Below are 24,982 nucleotides of genomic sequence, written 5' to 3'. Positions count from 1 at the left end.
TTCAGGAGAGCTGTTTTGTATTTTGAGGTGCTCTTCCAATGTGCACAGGGTTCTTGGTGGGAAGGGCACAGTGGAGAGCTTTCTCTTTAATACAGTGTGTGTTTTATCTCTGCAGACTTCTTGCAGACTTAGTTTAAAGATCTTAGCTCAATACCATTAGTGTATCTCTGCTGAAGGCCCTTTATAAAATTGATTAGAAAGTGGGCTTTTGCATGTGTGTGTGTGGGCTCTAATCTGATTTGAGTCCGAGATGGTATCTTTAATTCAGTGCATCGCAGCAACTAACTCACGAACTTCACCGAGAGTCAGAGCCCCTAATTTGGTTTGAGAATACATTAGCAAAACGAGCTCAGAAGGCCCCTTTTCGGGGAGAGAAGGAGGGGGTGTCTTGAGGGGGGGCCTTGGGGGGAGGATTGGAAGAATTGGCTTGACAGAGAGGAGTCGTGGATTTAAACAAGATCCTGGGCATGATATTCCTGCAGTGGGTCCCAGGGAAATTAAAAAAAAAAAAAAAAAAAGAGGAAAGATAGAAGATTGATGGATTGATTGATGGCCTTGCACAAACCATGGAGAACAAAGTGAACCTCAAAACAGGCTTAGCCCCTTCTTCCCATGGGAACAGAACTTGACATGCTTTTTATATAGATTTGTCTTTTCCTCTTCTCATTCCTTCATCCTGCTCTGTGGGCTGCTGCTTAAAGCAGACACTAACATTGCAGAAGTAATAGTATGCTTTTGCTCTGGCAGATGATCCACACTATCAAAACTTTCCAGGACTGATCCAACTTGAGGTAAAATATTAAGCCACATGTATCTCCTTCCTTCCTCCTTACTGCCTGAAATAGGGGAAAAAAAAAAAGAAAGAATTAGAACAGCACAGCTGGTCTTTGCACTGGGACAGTGAAGGCAGCTTTTTGCTCCAGGTGATATGTAAAAGCCAGCCCGGGGGACTGTTAGACTAAGTGGAGTAGATATGTACATTCACTTACAGTTTTATATCTAACCTTCATTCTTCAGATCCCATAATCCTGTATGATATGTAGTGAGGGTTGTGGAGCAACCAATTGGAGGGGGACAGGGAGGGGAAGAAAGTCTCCAGATTCTCCATGACCCTTTTAAAACAAAGAATTGTTTTAATTTAAGAAATTTTTAATATAAATGATGGAGTAACTAATCTTAGATTCTGTTGGATGCTATACTCAAGCATAGGAGTAAATACTTAATTTAAAAATGTAATTAGTAAGCTGTTAAACACAAAATGTTTGCTGTGTTAATTCGGTTTTATGGCTGAAGTTGTGCACACACAGATGTCAGAAAACTCCAAGTTCTGCCTTCTTCAGTAGCAGTATTGTATTCCCCCTGCAGCTGGGTACTATTTCTTGTTGCCTAGAGTATAGTGTTCTAGGAGTTGCTGCCTTTAATTTTTTAACTGGTATAATTCCATTTTTCACAAGGAATCTTTACTGGGTTATACCCAGTATGGCCACTGTTATCATGTCTGCCTTTTATTTTCAGTGGAGGCTCTTAATTTGTGTTTGCAAAGTATTTACAAGATGTCCATTTGATTGCATAGGCAAGGCGCCCCTGGATGCAAATGACTAACATAATTGCACCTATGTGTTTGTGAGTGAAGTTGAGCGAGCCATTGGTTTTGCAGTAAAAGTGCATGTTTTGTAGTTACAATTCAGTATTTGTGTTTGTGACCCTCTCTGTGCAATGGCATGTTAAGGTTGGTTAGGCAGAGTAACAGCAGATCAGTATATTCAGTATATTGCAAAATGTTCAGTAGAGTGGTCCTTTATGATACATTTTTCAGTTGCATTCCTTGAGTATAAAATCAGCCTCAACCACAGCTACAGAGAGGATACAACATATCTAGAGACAATTTGAGACCCTTTTTCTCAAGAAGTGCATTTTTGGAGAAGGAGCTGACTGTGCTTTCAGGAATGAGGAATCACAAAACCAGAAACCTCAGAAATGGAAGGCTTTGGTAGTAGGTCTTGTTGCTCTTATTGGGATATACAACTGGATCGAGTCAATGCCTGAGCTTAGCTGTTGAGCCACCGTCAAATAATTATTTTAGTTAATCTTCATGCTCTATAGATGCTCTACCATATGCATAGTTGAGATTCCTTTTTCCACCTTCTTTGATGAACTGCTAAGGTCAGCAATTTTATTTCAGTAGCTTGCACTGATGAACTTTACTTCTATACCAGCCTTCCCATCCAGATGACACTGCACTGCAGAGAAATAATCCAATTTTACTTGATTATTAATAATTACTCTCAGCTACTATTTTTTCAGTTGATTGATTAGAATAAACACTGCTCTGACTGGATACACCAGAATCCATAACTCCTCTTCCTTTTTTACTGATACTTTAGCTCAGGTTTCCCCAGGCATAATGTGAAGCAGGTGATTGTAATGCAAAGTGGCATTTTAAAACATGCCTTTGTGCTGTTTTTTAACTAGGTGTGACCAACATTAATTTATCTGGATTGGTGGAAGACTACAGGCCCTTAACAATGGCTCTGGTTTGCAAGCCAGTGCTTTTGCTAAACCCATATTTTCCCCTGTTCAGTGTTGAAGCTGGACAAAACAACTCCTATTTTTGTTTCAGTTTTCCAAACTGATCAAAGACTATAGGTTTGCAGGACCAGAAAGATCTGGTCCCTTATCCAACAGGTTGTGTATGCCTCCAGGAGGGTTCAGGTCATAAGTATCTTTGGAGGGATCTCACCTTGTAGTTGAGTGAGGTTTTTGCTGTACTAAATTTGACAGTTTATTTATTTTTTTTTTATTTGGAAGGAGCATATTACAAGGCACTCTCTCAACAACTCGTGGCCTGAAACCCTATCCAGCAGTTCTGCAGGGACAGAGGAACTTTAAAGTGTATGCAGATTTGCCAAGAACTTAAACACCTCAGCTAAATTATGCACAAAAAAAAAAGACTAACATTGAAGTTCATGTTTTCACCAACTTAGTGCACAGTCAGGAACAACCTCTCCTAGCACTGCAATCCAGTTGCTGTAGCTCCCTTGCTGATTCAGCCTGTTTTGTACCATATGCTGTGAATACCAAGGGGTGAACAGCTCTGCATCCAGTACCTCAGAAAGTCAGAACAGGCAGCTCAGGTGTAGCCAGGAAGAGCAGTGATTTTCCTACGGAGTAACTGCTATTAACCCTGTGGACTGGCATTCTCTCTGTGAATGTGGTTGGTACAGCATGGGAGACAGTTTATCTACATGTAGCTGTTTTGATTTGCATCTTGGGTTCCTTAAATTCATTCTGGTTTGAGAATAATGTTATTTCCAGGTTGGAAAAGTGGGAACTGAGAAGATTGCTTTAACATGAACAGAATTTGCCTCCTCTTTGCAAGCAGGAAAATTGTCAGAGGCATTTAGAGTTTTTATTTATCTGCTTAGGATGAATCCAAAGAAATAAACAAATTCACATTAGATGTTTTAAAGAAGCCTGTTGTTGTTGAATTTGTGACATGATCAGAAGTGATCAGAGTGAAGTGATCAGTTCTCTAAGTGAACTGATCGGAGTGGAGAAGCCTGTTAGGACTGGCAGCACATGACTTCCAAGAGATGCTCAGGCCAATGAATGTCACCTGGAGATGGAGATGTATGAATGGATGCACTGTACCCCGTGATTTGCAATGTGTGGGTAGGGCCATCGTTCCATGCAGTGTGACTGGCAGGAGAGGGGTGTTTGTTAGTGTAAGTGGGAATTTCTGAGAAAGTCCTCTATTGGGAAAAGTTTGCCTTCCTTTCCTCCTCAGGAACATTTGAAATAAAATTGTGTTTGGAGAAGGAGTAGTTAAACACTAGAAACCAAGTCTCCAAAAATGCAGGAAAGGTTAGGGGATAGCTACACTGTTGGACATTCTGATGGCTTTTCAGATCCTGAGGTCCAGTTAATGTTCAGATCAATAGGAATTACAGTTTGATTTCAATAGGAGTTGGATCAAGACTTAAATGAAGAGACAGGGTACTGTAAAAACTACTTCTGATTTATTTCCCCTGTAGCTAGAAAATTCTTGGTAAGGTTTAGGTATCAGGAATTCAAACATTTTTTCCTCAGTGAGCTGTAAAAGAAAGCAATTTTTGTGGGTCACAGAGATGCTAAGAAGTAGCACTTTTTACCAGGAGTGGATGAGAAAGAAGTTTAATTCGGGCCCTCATCAAAGTGGATAGAATGTCCAGGTCAATTTTTGTAAACTGATAGGCAGCCAGGGTTTCAGAGCTTCTGATCACATTCCAGCAGGGATTTCATTGTGATGCAGAAGGGATGGGCTAAAGCATAAATGGCACAAGATGGAAAAGTGTAATTCTCTTTCTCCAACAGCACTCAGCTTTCAAATCAGAGGGAGGGATTTTTGGCTGCAGGATGCTCCTTGACTCATGGTTAATCTCTGAGTTATACAGGATAATCATTTTATATGAGTTGATGGCACAGATTTTGTGGTACTCTTGAATTTCCAGAACTTCTATGTAGAATTCACCTTTTCAGATTATTTAGATGCAGTTTGTTTCCCAGTCTCAATCTCTCCATGTTGCCTGGCTAAAGAAGAAAGCATGAAGTGTCAAAACACTTCTGTGTACATTAGAACATAGATATTTCTGAATGCATATAACTAGAGAAAAGAGACTGAGTGAAGCACAAGCAGAGCTGTGTGGAAAACACAGGGAGAGGAGCTGCATGGACATTAGAATCTTGGTTCAAGAATATTTGTTGTTTGACAATGTTATTTCATCACAAATCTGACTGCAACCTAAACTTCTAGGTAAAGTAGAAGTTCCAATAAAATTTATTTTGGAGAAAGTTACAATATTTTGTTTTATTATGTTCCTGAAACAGTGTGTGATTAGTTCATCAAACAACACAAGAAAACACATGATAGGCTAAACAAGGAGCAAAGCAAAGTTAAACACCTGATTTTTTGGAGTTGTTTTGAAAATTCTACAGTGAAAACATTGCCAAAATTGACTTAGTTCTGTAATGAAACAGAACAGCATTTTTAAACAAAAATGGATTTTTGACTAAAAACTTGAAGTATAATTTTAAAGGACAATAGGAAAATGCGTTGAATGGAGGTGTGATAGGAGGCAGCTGGTGTGTGAAATAGCATGTGGGGAGATGGAGATAGGATTAGGCAGTATTAGAGATTAGGTTATTGTGTAGACTGGGTCACAGGGGTCTGGGCTTAAAGTATGGTGAGGTGTAGGAGGAGGTCAGAATTGGTGTGTATTATAGAAACAGATTTGCAAAGCCAATGTTTTCTTCCTCTGGCTAGCCTGCATGCAGGAAAACACTAGCTACTCACACTGCTTAACACAAGCAAACTGCAGAGCTGCGGTGCTGTAGAAAGAAGTTCAAATTCTGCTGATAACCTGGAGCAGAGGATGTCATGTGAGCATAGAATTTATCTGTCTGTCGTTCTGGTTACGACGCTCCTCTGCACACTCCATTCTTTCAATCATAGCTGCTGTTTGACTCTCAAGGTGTTCCTGAGAGGTAGGTCCTTCAGGACCATGTCAGCTGGGGGAAGCAGTGTCCTGGAGAGCTGCAGTGATTTGCTGAAGTTTATAAGAAGATCATACTTGAGGTTGGAATTAGACTTTGAGACATTTTGGCTGCATTTTAAGGGCTGAGTACACTGTACTTCACTGCCTCACATTGTAAGCACAGAGCCAGTGACTAGGAGTCACAACATGTGTGTGGGTCCTTGGGCTATATTCAGGGCATGGTTACCTAGTGCTGATTGACATGTAGAATGAATCCCAAAACTCTGCCCCTAAGAATGGACACAGAGAAAGGTCGGGCACAGAGGCAGATCTGGGAGGGTAAGGTCTAGAGTGTAGGCTGGTTAGAGACATGGGTGTGGGACACTGACTTAGTTTGCCAAGGGCAGGCTGGGCACACAGAGCAGATGAAGTGTGAGTGTGTGGAGTTATAGATCCTGTCTTTATGCATCACATTGATCTCATTCAGTGTGTTATACTTAGCATTTTGTTTATATAATCTCAGGGTGTTACAGGGGTTTGTTTATTTTTAACTCCTGGCTGACTGGTGGTTTCAGTCTGAATCCTGTCTGTTTATAAATGGGATAAATTTGTCCAGGCTTGGCAAAAGATCTTTGACAAAGGCTTTCTGGAAATTGAGAGAAATGCATTTACTTGACTTATATTATTTTGTCAGGTGGGAGCAAGATCCAGACAGGCAATCTGTGCATGGGGTGGTGAAAGCCCTGACCACTATTTGCATGCAATGGTAAATGATTGTGTTACTTTGTTACATTTCCTTTAGGAGTTTAGCTAGGAAAAAGAAAGAGGGATAAGGTGCCTTCTGCATCATGCAGGAGTATGTCGCATGGTCAGACGAGTTTGGGACTAAAAGCTGTCTTGTAACCACGTGGTCATGCCTGATCTCACTGCTGGTGCCTGCTCACTGACCTAGTGCTTGTGTTGTGTTTCCTATTGTAGACAGGGTTTGAGTGAAACCAGTCTGTGGATTTGGCACAGGATTCCCTGATGTAAACAAAGTGCTGAATTAATAGAGATCAACACCTACCAGAGACTTTAGCAGCATGTCTGGATGCCCCTTTCTTCCTGTATCACCACCAGGCTCTCCAGAGGTGGTCATATTTCCCAGAAGAACCCAGCAATGATTAAGAGGGTTTCCTCCCTGCAAGTTTAGATAGATACAGAATGCTTGTGTATCTCTAGAGCCTACTGAGCCCTGGTGGAGCTAGGCTTCAGAACTTGCTATAGAATTGACCCTGTTTGCCCTGATGGGTTGCAGTGCTCACTGCTGGCTAATCACCAGGCATTGATTTCTATTTACCATTGCTCTGAACTCTTGCATGGCTCACACACAGAGAGCTCAGTCTATCTTCTATGAGCTGCTGGGGTTCTTCATTGGAGGGAAAATCTTTAGCTTTCAAGATCTCTCACTGTCAAAATACCTGGTAACACTGTCTTGTTGCCTCACTCTACCCCTTGGCCAGGTTGCTCACACCTTCAGTTCTGTGTGTCTGTTCCCCTTCAGCCCACTACTGTCTGTTCATCATCTTCTCTCTCTGTGCATCTAATGGAGGTTGGTAATCCCGTTAGGTGCTTGCAGCGGGCGCTGCCGAATTTGCTTGCAAACGCCTGTGCCAGGTCGAGTGTCATTGCCAGCAGCACTCTTGGCGGGATGAAGGTTGCATTAGCGAACAGTAATTGAAATGCAAAATAACATTTTGATCGAGCGAGCAGGCTGTTTATTTATCAGATCAATAGCCAAAATGCCCCATCTGGAGAAGTCAGCGTGATAACAAGTGATAGCATTCCAAGGGCAAAGGGAACAAGCACAGCGGGGAGGACATGCCGTCAGGGTGGGCTGGTTTCTGTTGGGTCACACCAGGCTGCCACTTACTGAGATTTACTTCTTTTTGGGTCCCTACTTGGAAGAGGGTGGGTCCCCTCCTAGTTGCATCAGCAAAGATTTCCTGACCCCTGGAGAGAGAACAAGTTTAAATATGGGCTAGGACAGACTGCAGACGTGTAAAACCACGTGAGGTCTTCTTCCTCCCATGCTCTGATAGGCAGAGTGTGCCTCAAGGTGCAAACTGCAGATGATATGGCTTAGTTAGGCAGTGGTTTTTGATTGTTTGTTTTTGCTTTACTGCTTTATGTTTGCTATAAAGGTCTGACCACTCACAGTGATGATCAGGAAGTATGAAGTCATAGTTTGGCTTCTATAGCAAAGCTACTGGAATGGTATCTAGGTGCATGCACATGATGAAGAGCGATGTGAGAGAAGGAAATCGTGTGTATTTGCATAATAAATTTACGCATACACAGATACCCTCCAGAATGAAGCTATCTAACATTTAAAGCTATCTCAGAAAGGTACTATATGAAAGTGTAGAAGCAGCTGTATCACTTCTTTGCTGGTGTCTGACTGGCTGTCTGTCTGCTTTGCTATGTCTGTGTGTTAACTTCTGCTTAGCCATTAGCAGGGATGCTAAAGAATGGATGAGAAAGTGAAACTGAGGCTAAGGAGCTTGGAAGTTTGCATTCCTTTCTGTCATATCCAGAAACAGTAACAGAGAAAAGTCAAAACTTCATGGGATGAGAAAACAATCTATTCATGATGACAAAAGGATTATTTTTGGTGGGTTTTTGTAATCACATTTAGTTAAATTTTCCTACAGTGATGCAAATTTGTGAGGAAAATCTAAGTAATTAAAGTATTTTGCTTCAGAAATGGTTTTGGCTGAACTGAGATTTTTAGGGTTTTTTGTTTGGTTGGGTTATTTTTTTTTTAATCTAGAGAAAGGAACATGCAAGTTTTGCAGAGTATTGAGGAAAAACAATGTGTTTATTCTGCTATACATTTTCTGTCTGGTGAGCAGTTTGTTGATCTCACCTTTTGGTTCAGGCAAGTAAGAATGTGGGGCCTCAGGTAGAGTTGGACTTGAGTGGATGGGAAACTGCTTTGTCAGTCAAAGGAAATGGGGACAGTCGGCAAGATGGATGAATGAAATGGATTTATAATGAGTTACAGGGGTTAGAAGCTGGAATTTGGGTCAGATACATCTGCCTACTTAATATATGCAGTGTGTGCTAACAGATCTGCTAAATACTTACCAAAGGTGGGAGTTTAGAGACTCAGCAAAACTGAACCATGAGGTTATTCTAAATAGGTAGCTAAGGATAATCCTGTATGTTACAGCAGTGTAAGGTGTGCAGAAGGAAACCACTGTTTCCATATGTGACCTATTCTTACACCTGTGGCATTCATTAGCAGAAAAGGATTCTGGTCTACAGTTACTCACAGTCACCTTGCTTTGCCACTGTATCATCTTAGAAATCCTTTCTGGAGAGTCAGGGTTTAAAAAAAAATCAAATTAAAAAGTACTAATTTACCTTTGTTATTTCCCATGCTGTAATTTATGTGGAGCTAATTTCAGTTAGTTTTTCAAGATCTGTCAGGTTTTGAGCAATGTTCTAATGATGAGGCACTTAGTAATAGATTTTTCTCAGGTGGAATCTAGGCAAAGCTATCTAATCTGTCTGGATTCTCTTGGCTAGGGTGGGAGAAAGAGGCAGAATCCCACTACAACTGTGTTGTTGAAGCATAAGAAACAGAAACTTTCCCAAAAAGTATTGCCAGCTCAAACCCAGATAATTTCTAAATGCATCCAGGTTGAATAACATTCAGGTTCGTATTTCATCTTGATGAACCCAAAGTCCTCCTTTTCAATAAGCTAGTATTCCTAAAGAAATGTCAATTACTAAGTCTCTTTGCATACTTGTTTCTAGGGTGATGTCTTTGATATGTATCTTCCATCCTAACTCCTTCCTTAAACACTTAGAAAAACTAGCAATACCTCTGGGTCTCTCTTTTTTCATGCTACTGTTCACCATGAATTGTAGGCAAGGTTGAAGGGGGATGTCTTCAATGAATATCTTGAAATGCAACAAAGTGCAGGCTGACGAATTTGTACTGGCAGTGGCAGTTTTCCCTCAGAAATGCTGAGAGGATACTGAGTCAAAGGTCTCTGAGAGATGAGATGTTGGATCAGGCTGCGATGCAAAAGTAAGTGTGATATGAATGGCAGTGCTAGAAAGTCTCCTTTCCTTGCTTATCTGAGAAGGTGGATGCAAAATTCTGATGTGTAAGTGTCTGAAATGTGCTCTACTGAGCCTCCTGTGTATGGATCTCATTCACAAGTGTCTGAAGGACACTGAAGGCACTTAGAGAGATACAGATTATAAGTGCTCTAGATAGGCAGAGTATAAGGAAAGACACTCAAGAAGAAATGAAGGTCTAGCTAAGCATTTCAACAGGGATTGAGTTGCAGCCTTGCTGTGTGCAGGCAAAATCACTGAGCTGCTGTGAATGTAGAAATAGTGGGGTAAGTGGAAACGTGAAACACAGAATGACAATGTTGTGGGGAAAGGGTGGTGGTAGAACTTGGATAAATAGTGAACAGCAAGTCAACCATGTTCTTGTTTTGCTGTGGTATCAGCAGTAAGTGTAAGCAAGAGGCTCAAGTGCTAAAGCACTTCTGGAGGAAGTGCCATTTAGTACACCAGAGGGCAAGATACCTGCAAAAGGCCGTGTGTTAATAAGAGAGTGAACTGATAATATGCGTCACACCTCCCGATTAATTGTCACTTCATCGGCGTAATACTTATTACCATTTACTAAAAAGACCATTGTCATAAGGATGAAGAGAAGTAACAGTAATGAGGAGAGGGATGAAGGCTAGTGGGAAATCCATAATGTCTTCTGCCCACGAGAGCCTTTTTTATTTATTAAGCAGCCTCCAGACATTTTGCTGTGGCAGCTTTTTTCAGCATGAGCTAACTTGGGCTAGAGAAGATCTACTGATATGTAACTGGGCTCTGGTTATGCAATGGGTCAAAGGGATAAATATCTACTGAGCATTAGACAAGCAAGTACTGTTTGTATAATAGCTAGAATGTGAGCACTAGCTTGTCCAAAGACAAGTAGATAGTATAGTGGGGGGGTGGGGGAGGGGGTGGGAATATTATGGACAAATGCCTTGAAAACTGGCTGTCTGTGTTTTGCCACACTCCACTGAATAGGAACATAACCCATGCAAGCCAAAGTAAGCCATCATTAGGGAACATGGCAAAATTCTTAGAAATCAGATCTGCACTCTAAAGAAAAATAGTTAAATTGAGGTGAGTTCTGACTCTTGTCCTTTACAGCAATGCAGAATACTGTGGTTGAAACAAAAAATCTGTAAAGTGTATGCACTGCTGTGTTTCTATTTATGATCATGCCCATCATGCTGGTACTACCCAAGCTCTTGCCTATGCTCAGAAAGAAATTAAGTTTGTGCCGGGAACAGAATGTGTTCCTGCATGATAGAATAAGCCCAGAGAAGATTCCTGATATAAATGAGTTACTCACAGTTATCCACTGTACAGGAGTAAAGTGGCATATTGGCAGATCCCATTATTCTTGGACTGTTGAATGGAGAAAAGCTCTCAGTATAGATAGTCTCTAAATGATGTCTCTCTCATTTGAAGTCCATATGGAGTAGAAGAGCATGAGAAACTATTGTGGGTGCTGATCCCTTTCCTCCCTAGCACTTTGGTGGGTGTTCTCAGTGAAGCAAGGGTGGGAGTGTGTCTGTGAGCTGTCCATGGTAAATGCAAGTTGACCAACAGGTGTGGCTCAGCTCTATGACATTAACTCTTTGTATAAGTGACCTAAAATTACACTGGCTGTTATTGCAACTGTCACATCTAGTCTGACACTTGGAAAACATTATTTATTTCTGTCTTCTGTATCTAAAAAAGAAACACCCAACAAAATTTGGCTTGGGGTTGCAGAGAAGTTGACCTACATTGTTTGTCAGTCCACTGTGGATTGCAAGCTCTCTCATGTGGCTCACAAAAAACACAGAATCTATGTTGCCCATGATGTGCACATCCCATTTACATGCAGTGCATTGCATTAATTGCATTGCATGCTTATGTAAGTTTGTGTCATCTGAACTGACAAATACTGATAGCAGAAATAGGTCTGTAGCAGAGAAGAGAATGGATGTTTTATCTCTCTTATCATTGGTGTTTCTGCAGATTAAAGCTACTCTCATCTTCCATGACTGGTTAAAAAATTTCTGTACAATCCAAAGTGAGCTTTTGTCACAAGCGGCTTTATACTGGCAGATTTCTAGAGTTTTGTCAGTATTACTTAAATCTACTGTGAGGACTTCAGGACGGAAGTGCAGTTGCACAAGTACAGCCATATGGCTTCTGGAAGTTACAAACTCTACAGGCATGTTACCTGCAGGGTTTTTCAGTTTATGGACCTTGATAAAATCAAGATTTTGTTCTCTCTGGAATCCATATCCAGTGTGAGAGCCACCCACAAAAAAAGCCCATTTCTGACCTTTTACGTTTCTCCTTGTGCCCAGAATAGGGAAGATCTTTCCTGAGGAGGGCCTGAGTGTTTTTTCTTTCTCCTGTCCATAAGCTGATACTAGTTCTACAGCTGTATTTCAGTACCCATTTTAATAACAATTTCAGTATTGCTGTTGGAAATCTCCAGCATGCTGAGTTGGTGATTTAATGACTAATCCAGAAACTACTGTGAAGGACTGGACTACATGGCAGAATGTATGCACATTCCTTGACTTTCTTCAGGAAACTGGAGTGTAGAACTGATCTGTCCTTGCATTTCCTGTTGAAGATGAGATTTCAGCCACTAAGGAAGCTCAGCAGTGTTGTCACTAAACTTTTTTTGATCCAGTTTTGGAATAGCAAGTGGTACTTGGAGAATATAGAAGGTCAAATACTTAGGTTTGCGTGAGCACTTAAATGCTCAGATGGTATTAAGTTACTGAATTGTGTATGCCTTTAGCTGATAAAAAGTTCCTCTGGGGGAAAGAAGTTACCTTTTGTTACCAAGCTGGGTGTTTTGGCTGTCCTGCTAAGCAGGTGTGAGTGGTGGAATTTTTTTCCCTCACTTATACATAAAGACTACTGAATTATTGTGCTTTCCAAATCCATAAGTGGGGTAAAAAGCTGAATGTAGCTACAAATTACTATTTCAGGTAAAAATAACCAAGAAAGATGTGCAGTAAAATAGCCTTACCTGCAACAATCCCAAACTTGTAATCCTTGATGTATAAAAGAATGAAAATCAGGGGCACTACTGCCTTAATTTTACAACTCTAGTCTTCTGTTCCTTTATGTTCCTCCCCATCTAGCAATCTTTCTCTCTCTTATTATTGCAGTTGCTCTCAAAAGATCATTAAACTCATAAGCCTTTAATGGCTAAATACCAGCCATTGCAGAGAAATAGCAAAAGATGAAAGGCTGGAGAAGAATTGAGGAAACTTCTAATATTAACAAACATTGCTTCCCAAAGGGGAGAACAACACAAAGGGCTTTAATGGATAAAAACCTAGAGCACAGTCTTGACTTGGTCTAAATCTGTGTATTTAGATCCAGAATCACTGAGGTCAGAGCACACTTGTCTGGGGGCAGTTACAAGTACATAAAGGCTGACAACAGTGTTAGTGATAAACAGCAGTGGGTTTATGAAACAGGAGTACAGCAGACAATAACCTTTCTTGATGCAATTAGATAATTAGTGGGCAAAAGGAATGCAGTGAATAGACTGACTCTGGACCATGCAAGGGCTTTTGACACAAAGCTGTGGAAAATCTTATTAGGGAAATTAGATCAAATTGGTTTTGATACAAATCCTGTGAAATGAATCATGGATTAAATGACAGAGTGTAAACAGAAGGGTTAGAAATATTATTTATCCTTCTGCAAAGATGATGTCCAAAAGGACAGTGCTTTGACTGTAAATACTCATTAGTGACCTGGAAGAAACATAAAAGTGATCACTCTCAAATTTCATGTTGACAGAACCAAAAGACAAAAAAAAAAAAAAAATTGGCATAGAGAAAAGAGCCAGGCTGAAAAATGAGCGTTGTGAATGGGCTTTGGTAAAACAAGTGATAATTAGCACTGTGTAGTTCAAAGATGATACTGGATCTACTTTGGAACAAGGAGAATCTCCAAATTTCATGTTGTGCAGAGCACGGTGGCCAAAGCAGCTTATATTCAGAGAGGTCCCAGTGAGACAGGCTATCAAATTGTGTGAGCTGATGTGCAACCTGATGTCTGGCAAAGCTACTGCTCAGTTGGTCCATCCATCCTCCTGGCTGTGTGCTTTCCAGAGTGACTGTAGTGCTGCAGCATTGCACTGTGCAGTTCAGGGCACCTTGGTGCAACAGAGACCCAGGGAAGTTGGAACAAATCCAGAGAAGGACCACAAAGATGCTAAAGGGATTAGAAGGAATGACCTATGATGAGGAAAGGTGAAAAGAACGAAATGTTTAGAACCTCTAAGCCTGTTACATGGGCACAGAAATAGTAACGGAGTTTCCTGTGCCAGCACAGAAGAGAGTTGGATCAAGTCTCTCTCCTTTTACATTCCTATTAAGGTAACTAGAGCCAAGCAAAATGGCTGTTCATCACTTTGAACTCTGCAAAAAACATTTAGCTGTTCTTCTTGAAGTTCAAGATGTTGTATCTCATTGCCAGGGGACACTTTGACTGTTTAAAAAAAACCAACCAAACAAACAAACAAAAAAAAACCCAAAAAACGCACGGGATCTCCATGAGACTTGCAGAAAGTCAGAAAAGAAAAGCACATGCTCTGGAATGGCTGGAGTCACCTTAGATGTAATCTTTGATCTATCTTGGTGTTAAAGGCTTTAGCTCTCAAGCATGCATTCACATCCAACCAGAACTTGCTATGTACTGCTGCCTGCTGGGGGGAACAGGAGGGTCCTCAGCTGTAAGGATATAGGGGGCTTGTTTCTTGATTCACCATCAAACACTCACAGTTTGCATGCCTTGGGGGAAGAAGGCTCCTTATTTCCCCAGGCTTTTTTGTTTGTTTGTTTGAGTTTTTGGTTGGGTTTTTTTGTTGTTTTCTCTCCACTGAAGGAAAATACCTTGGTAAGCGCTCTTGAGGCGATCTGTGAATGTTGAGCTATATAAGTAACAGAAGTTGGAATTTAGCATTCCTGTTTCATAGTGTTTTCCTCTGTCTGCCTTGAAAATTACAACTCCAGCTCCTCTTACAGTAGAGTTCCACTGTGCAGAATAGTGTTTTATGGTTATTTTGCTTTCCATTTTAAACTTGATCTCACGTTGCTGTGGCCAGTGATCTTCACTTCTTTACTACAGATGCACTTCTCGGGTAGGGAGGGGTTCCAGAACCCACACAGCAGATTTCAGCTTTGCTGTGAGATGTTAAGATCTAGGCTCAGCTAGCAAAGTTTCATCTTCCTTCCAATGGTCAGCTGTTGTTACACCAAATCTGCAATATGTCTAGGTGCCCTGTGGGAATAGAGAAGGATGCACCTGCAGCGATTTCTGTAACTGCTCCATGACCTCTAGTTCATTGTGGCCCTCTGGGCAAAGCATGGGCATTTATCAACTCATCACACTGTCTCTGAGAGGGCCCAAACCCTGGATTCCTCTCAAGTAACACCAGGCAAAGCAGCTGAGGAACGTGAGATGCCTGCCCATATTCTCAAGGTCAACAGTCTTGCCAAAAAACAAACTTGGCTGATCGATCCCAGAGATAGGAGATGAGGTCAAACTTTGAGGATGAAACAGAGAAGGGAAAATTAGGAGATACTTAGGTCAAATGAGATCATAAGGATGCAGGACTGTGAATTTGCAGCATATCAAACATCAATATTCCTATCATCAGACTCACAGGTGTGATACATACAAGTGTGCACTCCAGCCTTGCTGATTCACAGAATGTTTTGTCCTGTCCCTTGATGGATTTAACTTGGCAGAAGGAGTTGCCACAAATACCAGGTAAATAGGCTGAAACCGAAATAGAAATTACTCGCATGACCATGGTGTGGTAACTTTTAACAAGCAGAGGTTCCAAGAAGAAAAGTCAAGCATCTCCAGTCAGTCAAAATTCTTTGCCATGTCATCAGGAAAATGCATGTTTAGTATTTCTTAAAGCCTTTGACAAATTGTCTTACTGAAAGGAAAATTTAACCTCTCAGGTTAATACTATTATCAATTAAACGGTGTCAAAGACCCTACTCAGAAAAGAAAGAGAAGTCAATTTTCAGCATGATAAAGGTTAACATGCATTACCCACAAAGATCAGTATTGTGGTGTTTGATCCATGTGTTAATGATCTAGGAAGTGGGTGAACAATGAGACTGCATATGAAATCAAATTACCAAGGAAGAGTGAAGAGCTCCAGAGGATCCTAGTAAAGCTGGGTGCATGGACTGCACAGCATAGTAGCAGATAAAATACACTGTTGAGTATTGCAAAACATTGCACACCAGAAGGATTAATTTGATTTTTCATACATCTTAATGGGTTCTAAATTTACTGTGACAACTCAGGAATAGGATCGAGTGTTGCAGTAAGTAACTTCCTGATACTATTTGTTGAAGAAATGGTAACAATTTTTATTTTCATTTAAAGAAATGGAAAAAAGCAAACAGTGCAAGGAGTTACATAATATGTAGACTGAAAATAACATTGAAAATATTGTAACATCACTAGGTAATTGATGGTGTGCCTTTGCCTTGACTACTGTCCAGACCTTCAGCTGGAGAAGTGATGGAGCAGTGCCAGTTTCATGCTGCTGAGGAGCTGGCTCATTGAACTCTGTTCTGGACTGAACAGAAATAGCCAGATTAGAGGAAGTTCAGAGATGGATGATGAAGCAGATAAGAGATCTGCAAAAACTTCTGCATGGAGAGCAATCATATAGATCATGAAGAGTTAAATGAGGAGATCATGGCAGAACTACATTTCCTGAGGAGGAGAGTCAGGAGATGTTCAGGGAGCCTGACAGGCTGCGAATATATTATAGATAAATAAAGCTGGGATTTGTTCATACACTGCACAAGTAATGCCTGAAACTCATTGCTGTAAATATAATAAAATTTAGCAGTCTTCAAAAAAAAGACTGAACACTTTTATAAAGAATAAGACTATCTGTAACTAAAATAAATACAAAGGGCTTGAAAAGTTCTTTCCTGAACTGAAATGGTGAAGTTCTTTCCATAAACTTTAGAGTATAACCCTTCTTTAAGAAGTGGGAATTTGTGTGTCCACACAAAAGCTCAATACTAGTAAACAGAAGAAAAATTAAGATTTAAGATTGAGACAGAAGAAACTTTTGATCAGATGATTTTTCCTTCTGTTTCTAAGCTCCTCTTTTAGTGATGATAGTGCAGCAGGGCAGGGTAAAGGATGAGGTGGGGTGAGAGAAGGAGTCAAACTTGAAAATTAATCAAAGACTTCTGTATTACAAATGAAAAAATGAAAATCCAATCTGAGCAGGTCCTTTCTGCAGAATATGCTACCTAACCTTTTGCATAAAGCTAAGACAGCCCATTCTCTATTAGCCAAACATCTTTTACACCTGGTCTGCCACCGGCCAGCTTGTTTCTTTCTGTTGTCTCAGGGTAGATGGTGCTCTGGGTGGATTGTGCCCCTCAGGCTCTCATGCCCCTTCCCAGCACTGTAGCCTGTGAACAGCCTGAAATTATGATCTACACGAAGAGCTTTGTCTTTACTCTAGTGTGAGTCTGTGGGGAGCAGGTGGGCTGGTCTTAGTCAATTGTACCAATATTCCTTGAGAAGAACGTGCATGGGGTTGAACTGCCTGAGCTAAGTGGAGTTGGACTGAGGTGGCAAAAGGAGGCCTCTCTTTCACTAAACCTGGAGCCAGGTCTGGCCAGGCGGTTGCTGAGTCCTTTGCTCTCTCCCTGCAGGCTGCTCGGCAGAATGGCCACGGAGGAGCGGCACCTCTCCTCCAGCTGTGGGTCCTTCATCAAGACCGAGCCCTCCAGCCCATCCTCTGGCATCGACGCCATCAGCCACCACAGCCCAAGCGGCTCCTCTGACGCTAGCGGTGGCTACGGCATCGCCATGGGTGGCCACCCCAATGGCCTAGACTCGCCACCCATGTTCAATGGCACGGGGATTGGCGGCGGGTCCTGCCGTAAGCGTTACGATGACTGTGCCAGCGCCATCATGGAGGACTCACCCACCAAGTGCGAGTACATGCTCAATGCAATCCCCAAGCGGCTGTGCCTGGTGTGTGGGGACATTGCTTCGGGGTACCACTACGGCGTGGCTTCCTGTGAGGCATGTAAAGCCTTCTTCAAGAGGACTATTCAAGGTATGGTGGGAAGGAATGCAAACAGAGGCATTCACTCCATAGAAATAAAGGGACATGGCCCCACACATTGCTGAGACTGCAGTATCATATAAAAAGAGGAAAGGGAGAATGAATGTAATGCACCTAACTCCATCCTTCTGTATGCTTCCTCTCTCCTCCTGCTCAGTTCTGGTCCTTCCAAATCAACATGGACATGGAGTTAGGCTATGTGATGGTAGGAACCTTTCCCACGTTCCCTCCCTGACTGGCTACCATATTTGGGTATCTGGACTAGTGGATCTTCCTGCCTCTGCTAGTGGCATTGATACTATGAGAATGTGGCAGCTAGTGGAGTAAGGTCTGAAAAGGAAATTCTTTGCCTCCTAATGGTGTTTTAAGGCCCATTTGAATGCTTCTGCCAAGAGATGGAATTTATGCAGACATATCTGCACCTTGAGGTGAAAGCTCCAGCATTACAAGAGTAGAGAAATTCTACTGTCCTACCAGTCTTGATATGTAGCAATGAATTCCATACAAACCTCAGCACAAATCTGGACAGAGAACTTTTGTGATAGTCAGTCTTTTTCTCCTTTTCCAGTTTCACCACCTTTTTCATTAAGATGCAGGTTCTTTGAAGATAAAAAAGCCAGGCACTGAAGAAGATGAAGTTTTTGTTAGTCTCACTAAGGATGTGCAATTCCTCAGGAGATTTTGAAAACCTCAATGCATGCACATGTAGATGAATTGCAGGATGTTACTCCTTCATGTACAATTCACATATGAGGAGTATGGCTGTGTCCTGACTGCCAGAATGCTTGCAGATGTGCACATGTGCAGCTGCAATATAATCAAAAGCAGGAGTGCATCCAAACAACTTCCAATATCCATGGATGCTTGGGTGTACTTATGCACACATGCCCTGTCTGAGCAAACATGCCTGGACATAACAGATACTCCCTTTATTTCCTCCACTAACTGGAAAAAGGACAGGATCATTCATCCGCCAGTGGGAAGTGCATTGGGTTTGCCCAAGTATGGAATGCTGACTGAAGGCAGGTTAGCAGGCACCTGTGCGTGTATGAGGCTGTTGGCTGGGGTTGGTCCACCACATCAATACTTCCTTGCCTCCTGTGAAATGAAAGAAATGCACCTGTGGGGACACCACCCACTTTATTAATTGAATGGATCTGATTACACTCTGTTGCTGAGGATGTTCAACTCTTGAACAGTACAGGGTGAATTTTATCCCAGGTCTCTACAAAAGTCTCTATATCTATCTTGTTTTCATAGATTTCAGATATCTCTCCTTAATGTGGAAATCCAGCTGTGGAAATAATTTCTCTGCCCCACTGATACTTCCTTATTTATTATTCCATGGCCATCTCTAGGGCATTGGCCTGGCAGGGTTTCTGTGATTTGTCATTTCTGAATCTCTGTGAGTGAATGTGAACTACTTGCATTTCTGTCAGCACTGACTCCCTCCCTTCTCCAACCCTTGGACACTTCCTAATGTTTCTTTTAGGCACATTCAGGTGCTAAAGCAGAGACAGGGTCGCACTCTGAAGCAAAGTCCTGGTGTCTCCTAATACAGGAAAAGACAAGATAATTAACTCTTCATGGAAGTGATACTGGAGGACCTCTGTGGCAGAGCAAAAGAGATCTCAAGAAGGAGAAAAAGACATAGGAAATTTTAAGGAGTTTTCAGAGAGAATCAGAAGAAAATTATGCATGGTAGCAGAACATGGAGCATGTATCAGCCAGGTGATATGTCAGCTGACTGAATCCCAAGAGTGCTTCCCTCCATCTTCCTTTCCCTAGCAGAGCCATATTCTTTCTCCCTGTGGTTCCCTAATTGATTGCCTGTTAGCATGTAACAGATGGGGGGGAAAGGACTAAGTGGAAATTTCTCTCACCCTGTCATCAGCTTGGGCTGGCAAGTGAGGTACAAAAATGCTTTTATTCCTTAGAGTGTGAGAGTCAAGTGTGCTGTGGCTGAGGGTGAGCAACTTCAGCTATGAGCTGAAGGCTGAGCCCAGGGAAGCAGGCAGCAAATAGGTCTGCAGAGTTTGGCTGAGTCAAGAAAATGCACTGCTCCCAGGGCTCTACTGCTGTGGGCATGATATCCAAGTATAGCCCCGGGTGTTTAGGGGAAAAGGATTTAAAGATCATATAAAAGAGAAGGTGAGTGGCAAGAGCATTTCAAAAAGGTGTTTATCCTGCAACTCTATTACATTCAGTAGCTCTTTTAAGCATCTAAGAGAGAAAGTGAAAACACCATCATCCAGGCTGCCTAACACCAATGTAGGCTTTGCAGAAAGCATGCAGATGTGTATGTTGTATAACTGCTTTCCCAGTATCCTAGTACCAAAATCTTGCCATGATTCAGTATGTGGGAGCAGCATTGACTCAATGGTCTGAGCTCTGAGATGGAGTGATGACCCCAGGATTTCCCAGATGCTCAAGAGATGAAGTAGGTAAATTCATCATCAGGTTTTTGTGGTCTTGGATAAGCCACTTCACTTCTCTGTGCTTGAGTATTGACAGGTGAAAAACTAATGAAGACTATGACAGTACTTACTCTGTCTGCCTTACATATTCATGCTGCCATAAAAGGGGTCTAAATCTGTGCTAGGTTACAAAACTACTGCAGCCCTATTTAGATACCCCTGATCATGAAGCAGAGCTTCACATGAAGTCCCACTTCCAACTAGCATCCCCCCCACCCTGCTACAAATTACCCCATGTCTATTAGGGTTTTTTAAGCTGCATTAACTGACATAAAACCTGCATATCTTTAGGCAAGAGTATCTTTCAATGGCCTTTTGACTCCCTCTGCTGCTCTAGCAGCAGCAGGAAGAAGGGCCATCCAGCTGCAGACCTTCTTTAAGAATGATGACTTTTTTGCAGCTCACTTTCACTTGGCCAGGTGAGGCCAGGTTATCATGGACAAAAAGAGCTGCTGCTTTTCAAATGACTGGGAGAAGATATACTGAGAGCCAGCATGGACATGGCTGATTATCTCTGAGGTTGCTAATACTGCTGTGTGGGAGTTTTCTGTCAGCAGGATTTTTCAAAAAAAAGTAGAATTTTTATCACGTCAGATTTCCTTAAGAAAAATTTTGATGATAGAAGAAAAAGAAAAGAAGGTAGGAAAATGCAAACCATTTATTCCCTTCTAGCTGAAATTGAATATTTGGTTTTCCTGAGCTAGGACAGGAAGACAAGCTCATCCAACACACCCTTAACCTGTCCCACAGATTATGGGGGAGTGTCACACCTCTGTCCTTTCTTATGTTGTGTTACATTGCCCAAGGATCACAGCCTGGAAACCTGTGTGTCATTTCTACTTTGGAGTATTGGCAGTGCTTGAGACAGAAAAGTGAAAACCTGAAGTGACATGAGAGAACACACTGCTGGGCTGCAGGTCTTTCTCTCTGAACGTGATATTTTGAACCCAGGATTGTACTTCCCATGATTTGAAGCAGTCAGAAATCCTAAACTGACCTGAAGCATTTTCAGTCAGCTAGGCTGACAAAATTTTAATCATGTTTCTCTATCATTGTACTGTTTCATGGGAATATATTCTAGTAGCAGTTTGCATTTACCTCACCTGACTGTGAATATTGTGGAATGTGCAATCTAGTGCAGATAGAAGAGACTCTGAATTTCAGATATGATTGATTGTGCTGCTATTGGTGCTCAAGGGAGGTCTGACTTGAAACAAAAGATTTCATATTAGCTGAATGTAAAGGAATGGGTCTGTTAGATAAAAGACAGTTTGGGGTGTTTATAAAAAAAAAGCTTTTTAAATTTCTGGTCCATGGAAATCCTAACTAATCCTTTCATCCAAATTTAGACAAAGGCAAATACTGGATTGTTTACAGGATAGAAATTCCCAATCAAAATCTATTCCTTCTCTTAATACTTTGCTCAGTAGGTAGAGCATTATGTATCAGTCAAATATATTGTCATTCTCTTTAGTTCAGTAATTGTTACAACTAGTTAGTAGTTTTGCCTACTTTGAATATTGACTAATAACAGTGCTGTGTAACGATATGTGTCCTTTATTGTTCAATATACTCACGTATATTCAATGCATCTATTTTTCATCTTTAAATGGTGAAAATGAAGGCTATTTCTAAAATGACCCATTATTATAAAATAAAAGTTCAAAGCTCAGCAAAACATTGGAGATTCAGAGAAAAGAGACACATTTACCATCATCTTCTGTACAGGAAAGTTGTGTGTTAGGCAAAGTGCCTGTGTCTGTGCATTTCCAGCTTGAGTCTTGCAAGCTTCAAACTCAGTGAGTGTAGCAACAGAACTGCTGTGTTGGGATGCCTTTACACCAATAAGGGGCTTAAAAGGTGGATAATGCAGCTCAGAAGACTTGTAAGGATTTATAAAAAGCTTGTAATAAAGTCTTCTAGGGCTTTCTGGTTGTTGTTGTTTCGGTTCTTGGAGTGGCTCCTAGGAAGAAGAGCAGTTGACAGAGGTTTTCCTGAGCAGAAGAGCATTACAATCCCCCACACAAAGGAGGTTTTGTGTCCCTACAGTGGCAGCCACATCAGCTGGGCACTGTCCTATCCTTCTGTCCTACTCAGAAATGTGCCTGCTATTTTTCAAGTGGGAGTTCACAGTTTTCCAAAAACTTTTAAAGCTTACCCAGGGAAGGTGCAGTATTTCATTATCTAGTGCTTGACTGCTGCTTACTATTCACAGATCTATCACTTGAATTTAAAAAACCATCTCGAGTGCAACCTCATCTCTATTAATCTAGTATTTTCTGTTTGCTTCTGTACATCTGTACAGCGAGCTCTGTGCAGAAGGATTTTTTCTGTGGAAGTTCTGTAAAATATTTCTGTGTCTGAAACCCTATAGACAAATTTGTGCCAATAGGGAGCCCCAGAACCCCTATCCTGCATGCTTGTGCAAGCAGGAGGCTGATTTGAGTGAGGTTTTGTGAAATGTCCAAGCCTTCTTTAGTGAGCAGGAGGTAGGTGTGCCACCCTGAGGAGGCAAACAGTGCTGGTGTTACACCTATATGTATCCCGTTTTCCTTATAGCATCATTTGAATCCTTTGCTTTGAAAGCTGAGGTTTAAAAAATAACCCTTCTTATCTCGTGCAGATCACTGAGAGAGTTGCCTCTAATTTTCATGAAGTACCTCTCCTCACACCAGGGCTTGAGCTGTGATGCCTCAGCTAGAAACATTAATTGAAGTAAATAGCAATGAAGAAGAAACGAGAAAAAGCAAGATTGGCTTTTTTAGCAATCAGATGCTGAAAATTATGTAAGGACTTTCTTAGCTATTTTTATCTAGTCTTTCCAGAGTTTCCTTGCAGAAAGGCTTTCTAGAAAGGTAGAATCAGTTAACAGAGAGTAGCTTGTGTCACCAGTACTGTACTGATTTCAAGTTCTGTTCCCCTGAGGACCCTATCCCTAATTTAAGTAAGACATGGGTGGGATTTTTCTGTGCTCCCCAAGCTCAGGGAGACATTCTTGTCTTCCCAGTCCATCTGTTCCAGAGAGGTAGGGTGAATATAATAGGGTCTCTTGAATGACCAAGTTTTGGTGTACAATCTTCAGGTGCTCCTGTCATATATGCACTAGGAATTATATTCCAAATTGTTTAACAGCCAGAGGTCTAATTTTGCAGAAAATAGGGTAATTTTGCAGTTCTCCAGCATAAAAACACATGATCTGTCCCTTTGCTGTTTTGTAGCATCTCTCATCTAAGGGCTTTAAAATACAGTTACACCTTAATGAATAAAGACTCACAATCTCTCCAGAAGGTAGGTTTGATGTTCATTTCATTTTGCAGATGAGCAAACTAGGATATAGCAGGGAAGTGATTTGACCTCCAAGGTGATATATGAAGGCTTAGAAGAAATCCAAACTCTGATCTGTTCACCTACTACTTCATTTTTGAAGCCATTTTTAAGGTAAATCTTGTGCCATGGCATCAGTGAGGTTCTACCATTTTTTTCAGATCAAATGTAAATATTTTCTAAGTAAAGGAAATCTCTCTAATAAGCAACAACTCAAAGCAAGGCCTTGTCTATTGAATTATCCCCTTTTTTGCCCCTTCCTTATGGGGCACATAATTTACAGTTCTTGACACACAGAGATTTGACTCACATTTTGTTGTTGCATAGAGAATTGTCCATGTCTGTGTGCACCTTTGTGTGCTGACACTCTTCTGCAGGACTTTGCAGCATCCCCAGCTGCTGCAGTGAAGGGAAGCTCTCTCTGAGGCCCCTGTGCTGGCAGCTGGGCTGGTGGTGTGACTGCCAGCCACTGGAAGGCTGTTGGAATTTCGATGAGTTAATCTCATCACTTTATCACAGGGCACTTACAGAAATTACAGGGAGCTGTGAGCAACTCACTGTGCTGGCAGCCAGCCCCAGGACCCATAAAAGAAATTGAGACAAAAAAAAAAAAAAAAAAAAAAAAAAAAAAAAAAAAAATCCAAGAACTCTGATAAACTTTTGAAAATGACAGGTTTTTTTCTGGTCAAGTTCTGCTTGGGTAATGCTGATTGTGCCTTCCCTAGTGATGCCCCTGCTTTCTGCAGCAATGGCAGGCATTACCCCCAGCTCTCAATCTCTGCAGTGCACAGCATCTTTTTGGGCCTGATATAAAACTCCCAGTGCTGAGCCTCCTCTGAGGCTCCTTTAGCAATCATGATCCCAGTGCAGACGTGTGTTTGAGAACTGCTTATTTGAGCTGCACACAGAGCGTGTATGTGGTAACTGGTACCTTCACATCTCTGACACTCTCCCATTTAGTTGTGATGTAGGATTTGTAGACTCTTTCCAGTACTATGTTTGTCAAAGAATCCAGGGAGTAGAGGCATGAGGAAGCCTGGGGATCTGCTTGACACTGTGGAGGGTTGAGCTTCCAGATGAGAGCTGTTACTATCTCCCACTGCTGTAAAGGCTCAGTGCCCTTACTGTAGTATTTCTGTGTTAGGGAGCAAATTTTTGGCTTTTGGACCACAAAACATGAAATCTAGCATCTCTCCAGAGCTCTGATCCTGTCTTTGGTGAGAAAGGTTGGCATTCAAGCAAAGGCAAAACCTCCCCAAGTGAGACTGTGTCTGAGTTTTTTCCCACGTTTGCTCCTGCTCTGTTCCTTCCTGTGTGGGGCACAGCAAGTATCTGATTGTGAGATCAAGGCCACCATACTCATGGGTCTGCAATGTGCTGGAGCTCTGTGTCTAGAACAGGAATTGGTTTATTACCTTGAGATCTAGCTT

The 24,982-nt window shown here is 41.6% G+C and overlaps 1 protein-coding gene across 1 annotated transcript in view; it reads left to right on the top strand.

Annotated features, from left to right (window-relative positions):
* The window catches only part of ESRRB (estrogen related receptor beta), a 119,593-nt gene that overhangs the window by 67,593 nt on the left and 27,018 nt on the right, over window positions 1-24,982 (top strand). Inside the window, exon 2 of the mRNA XM_021542805.3 lies at window positions 17,333-17,742. Within this exon, the coding sequence (XP_021398480.1) occupies window positions 17,333-17,742 (410 nt within the window). The remainder of the gene's footprint in view (window positions 1-17,332; window positions 17,743-24,982) is intronic.

Source organism: Lonchura striata, chromosome 6, assembly GCF_046129695.1.
Source record: "Lonchura striata isolate bLonStr1 chromosome 6, bLonStr1.mat, whole genome shotgun sequence".
Taxonomy (NCBI): Eukaryota; Metazoa; Chordata; class Aves; order Passeriformes; family Estrildidae; genus Lonchura; species Lonchura striata.
The sequence above is the reverse complement of the archived record's forward strand: the minus strand, read 5'-3'. Positions and strand labels throughout refer to the sequence as shown.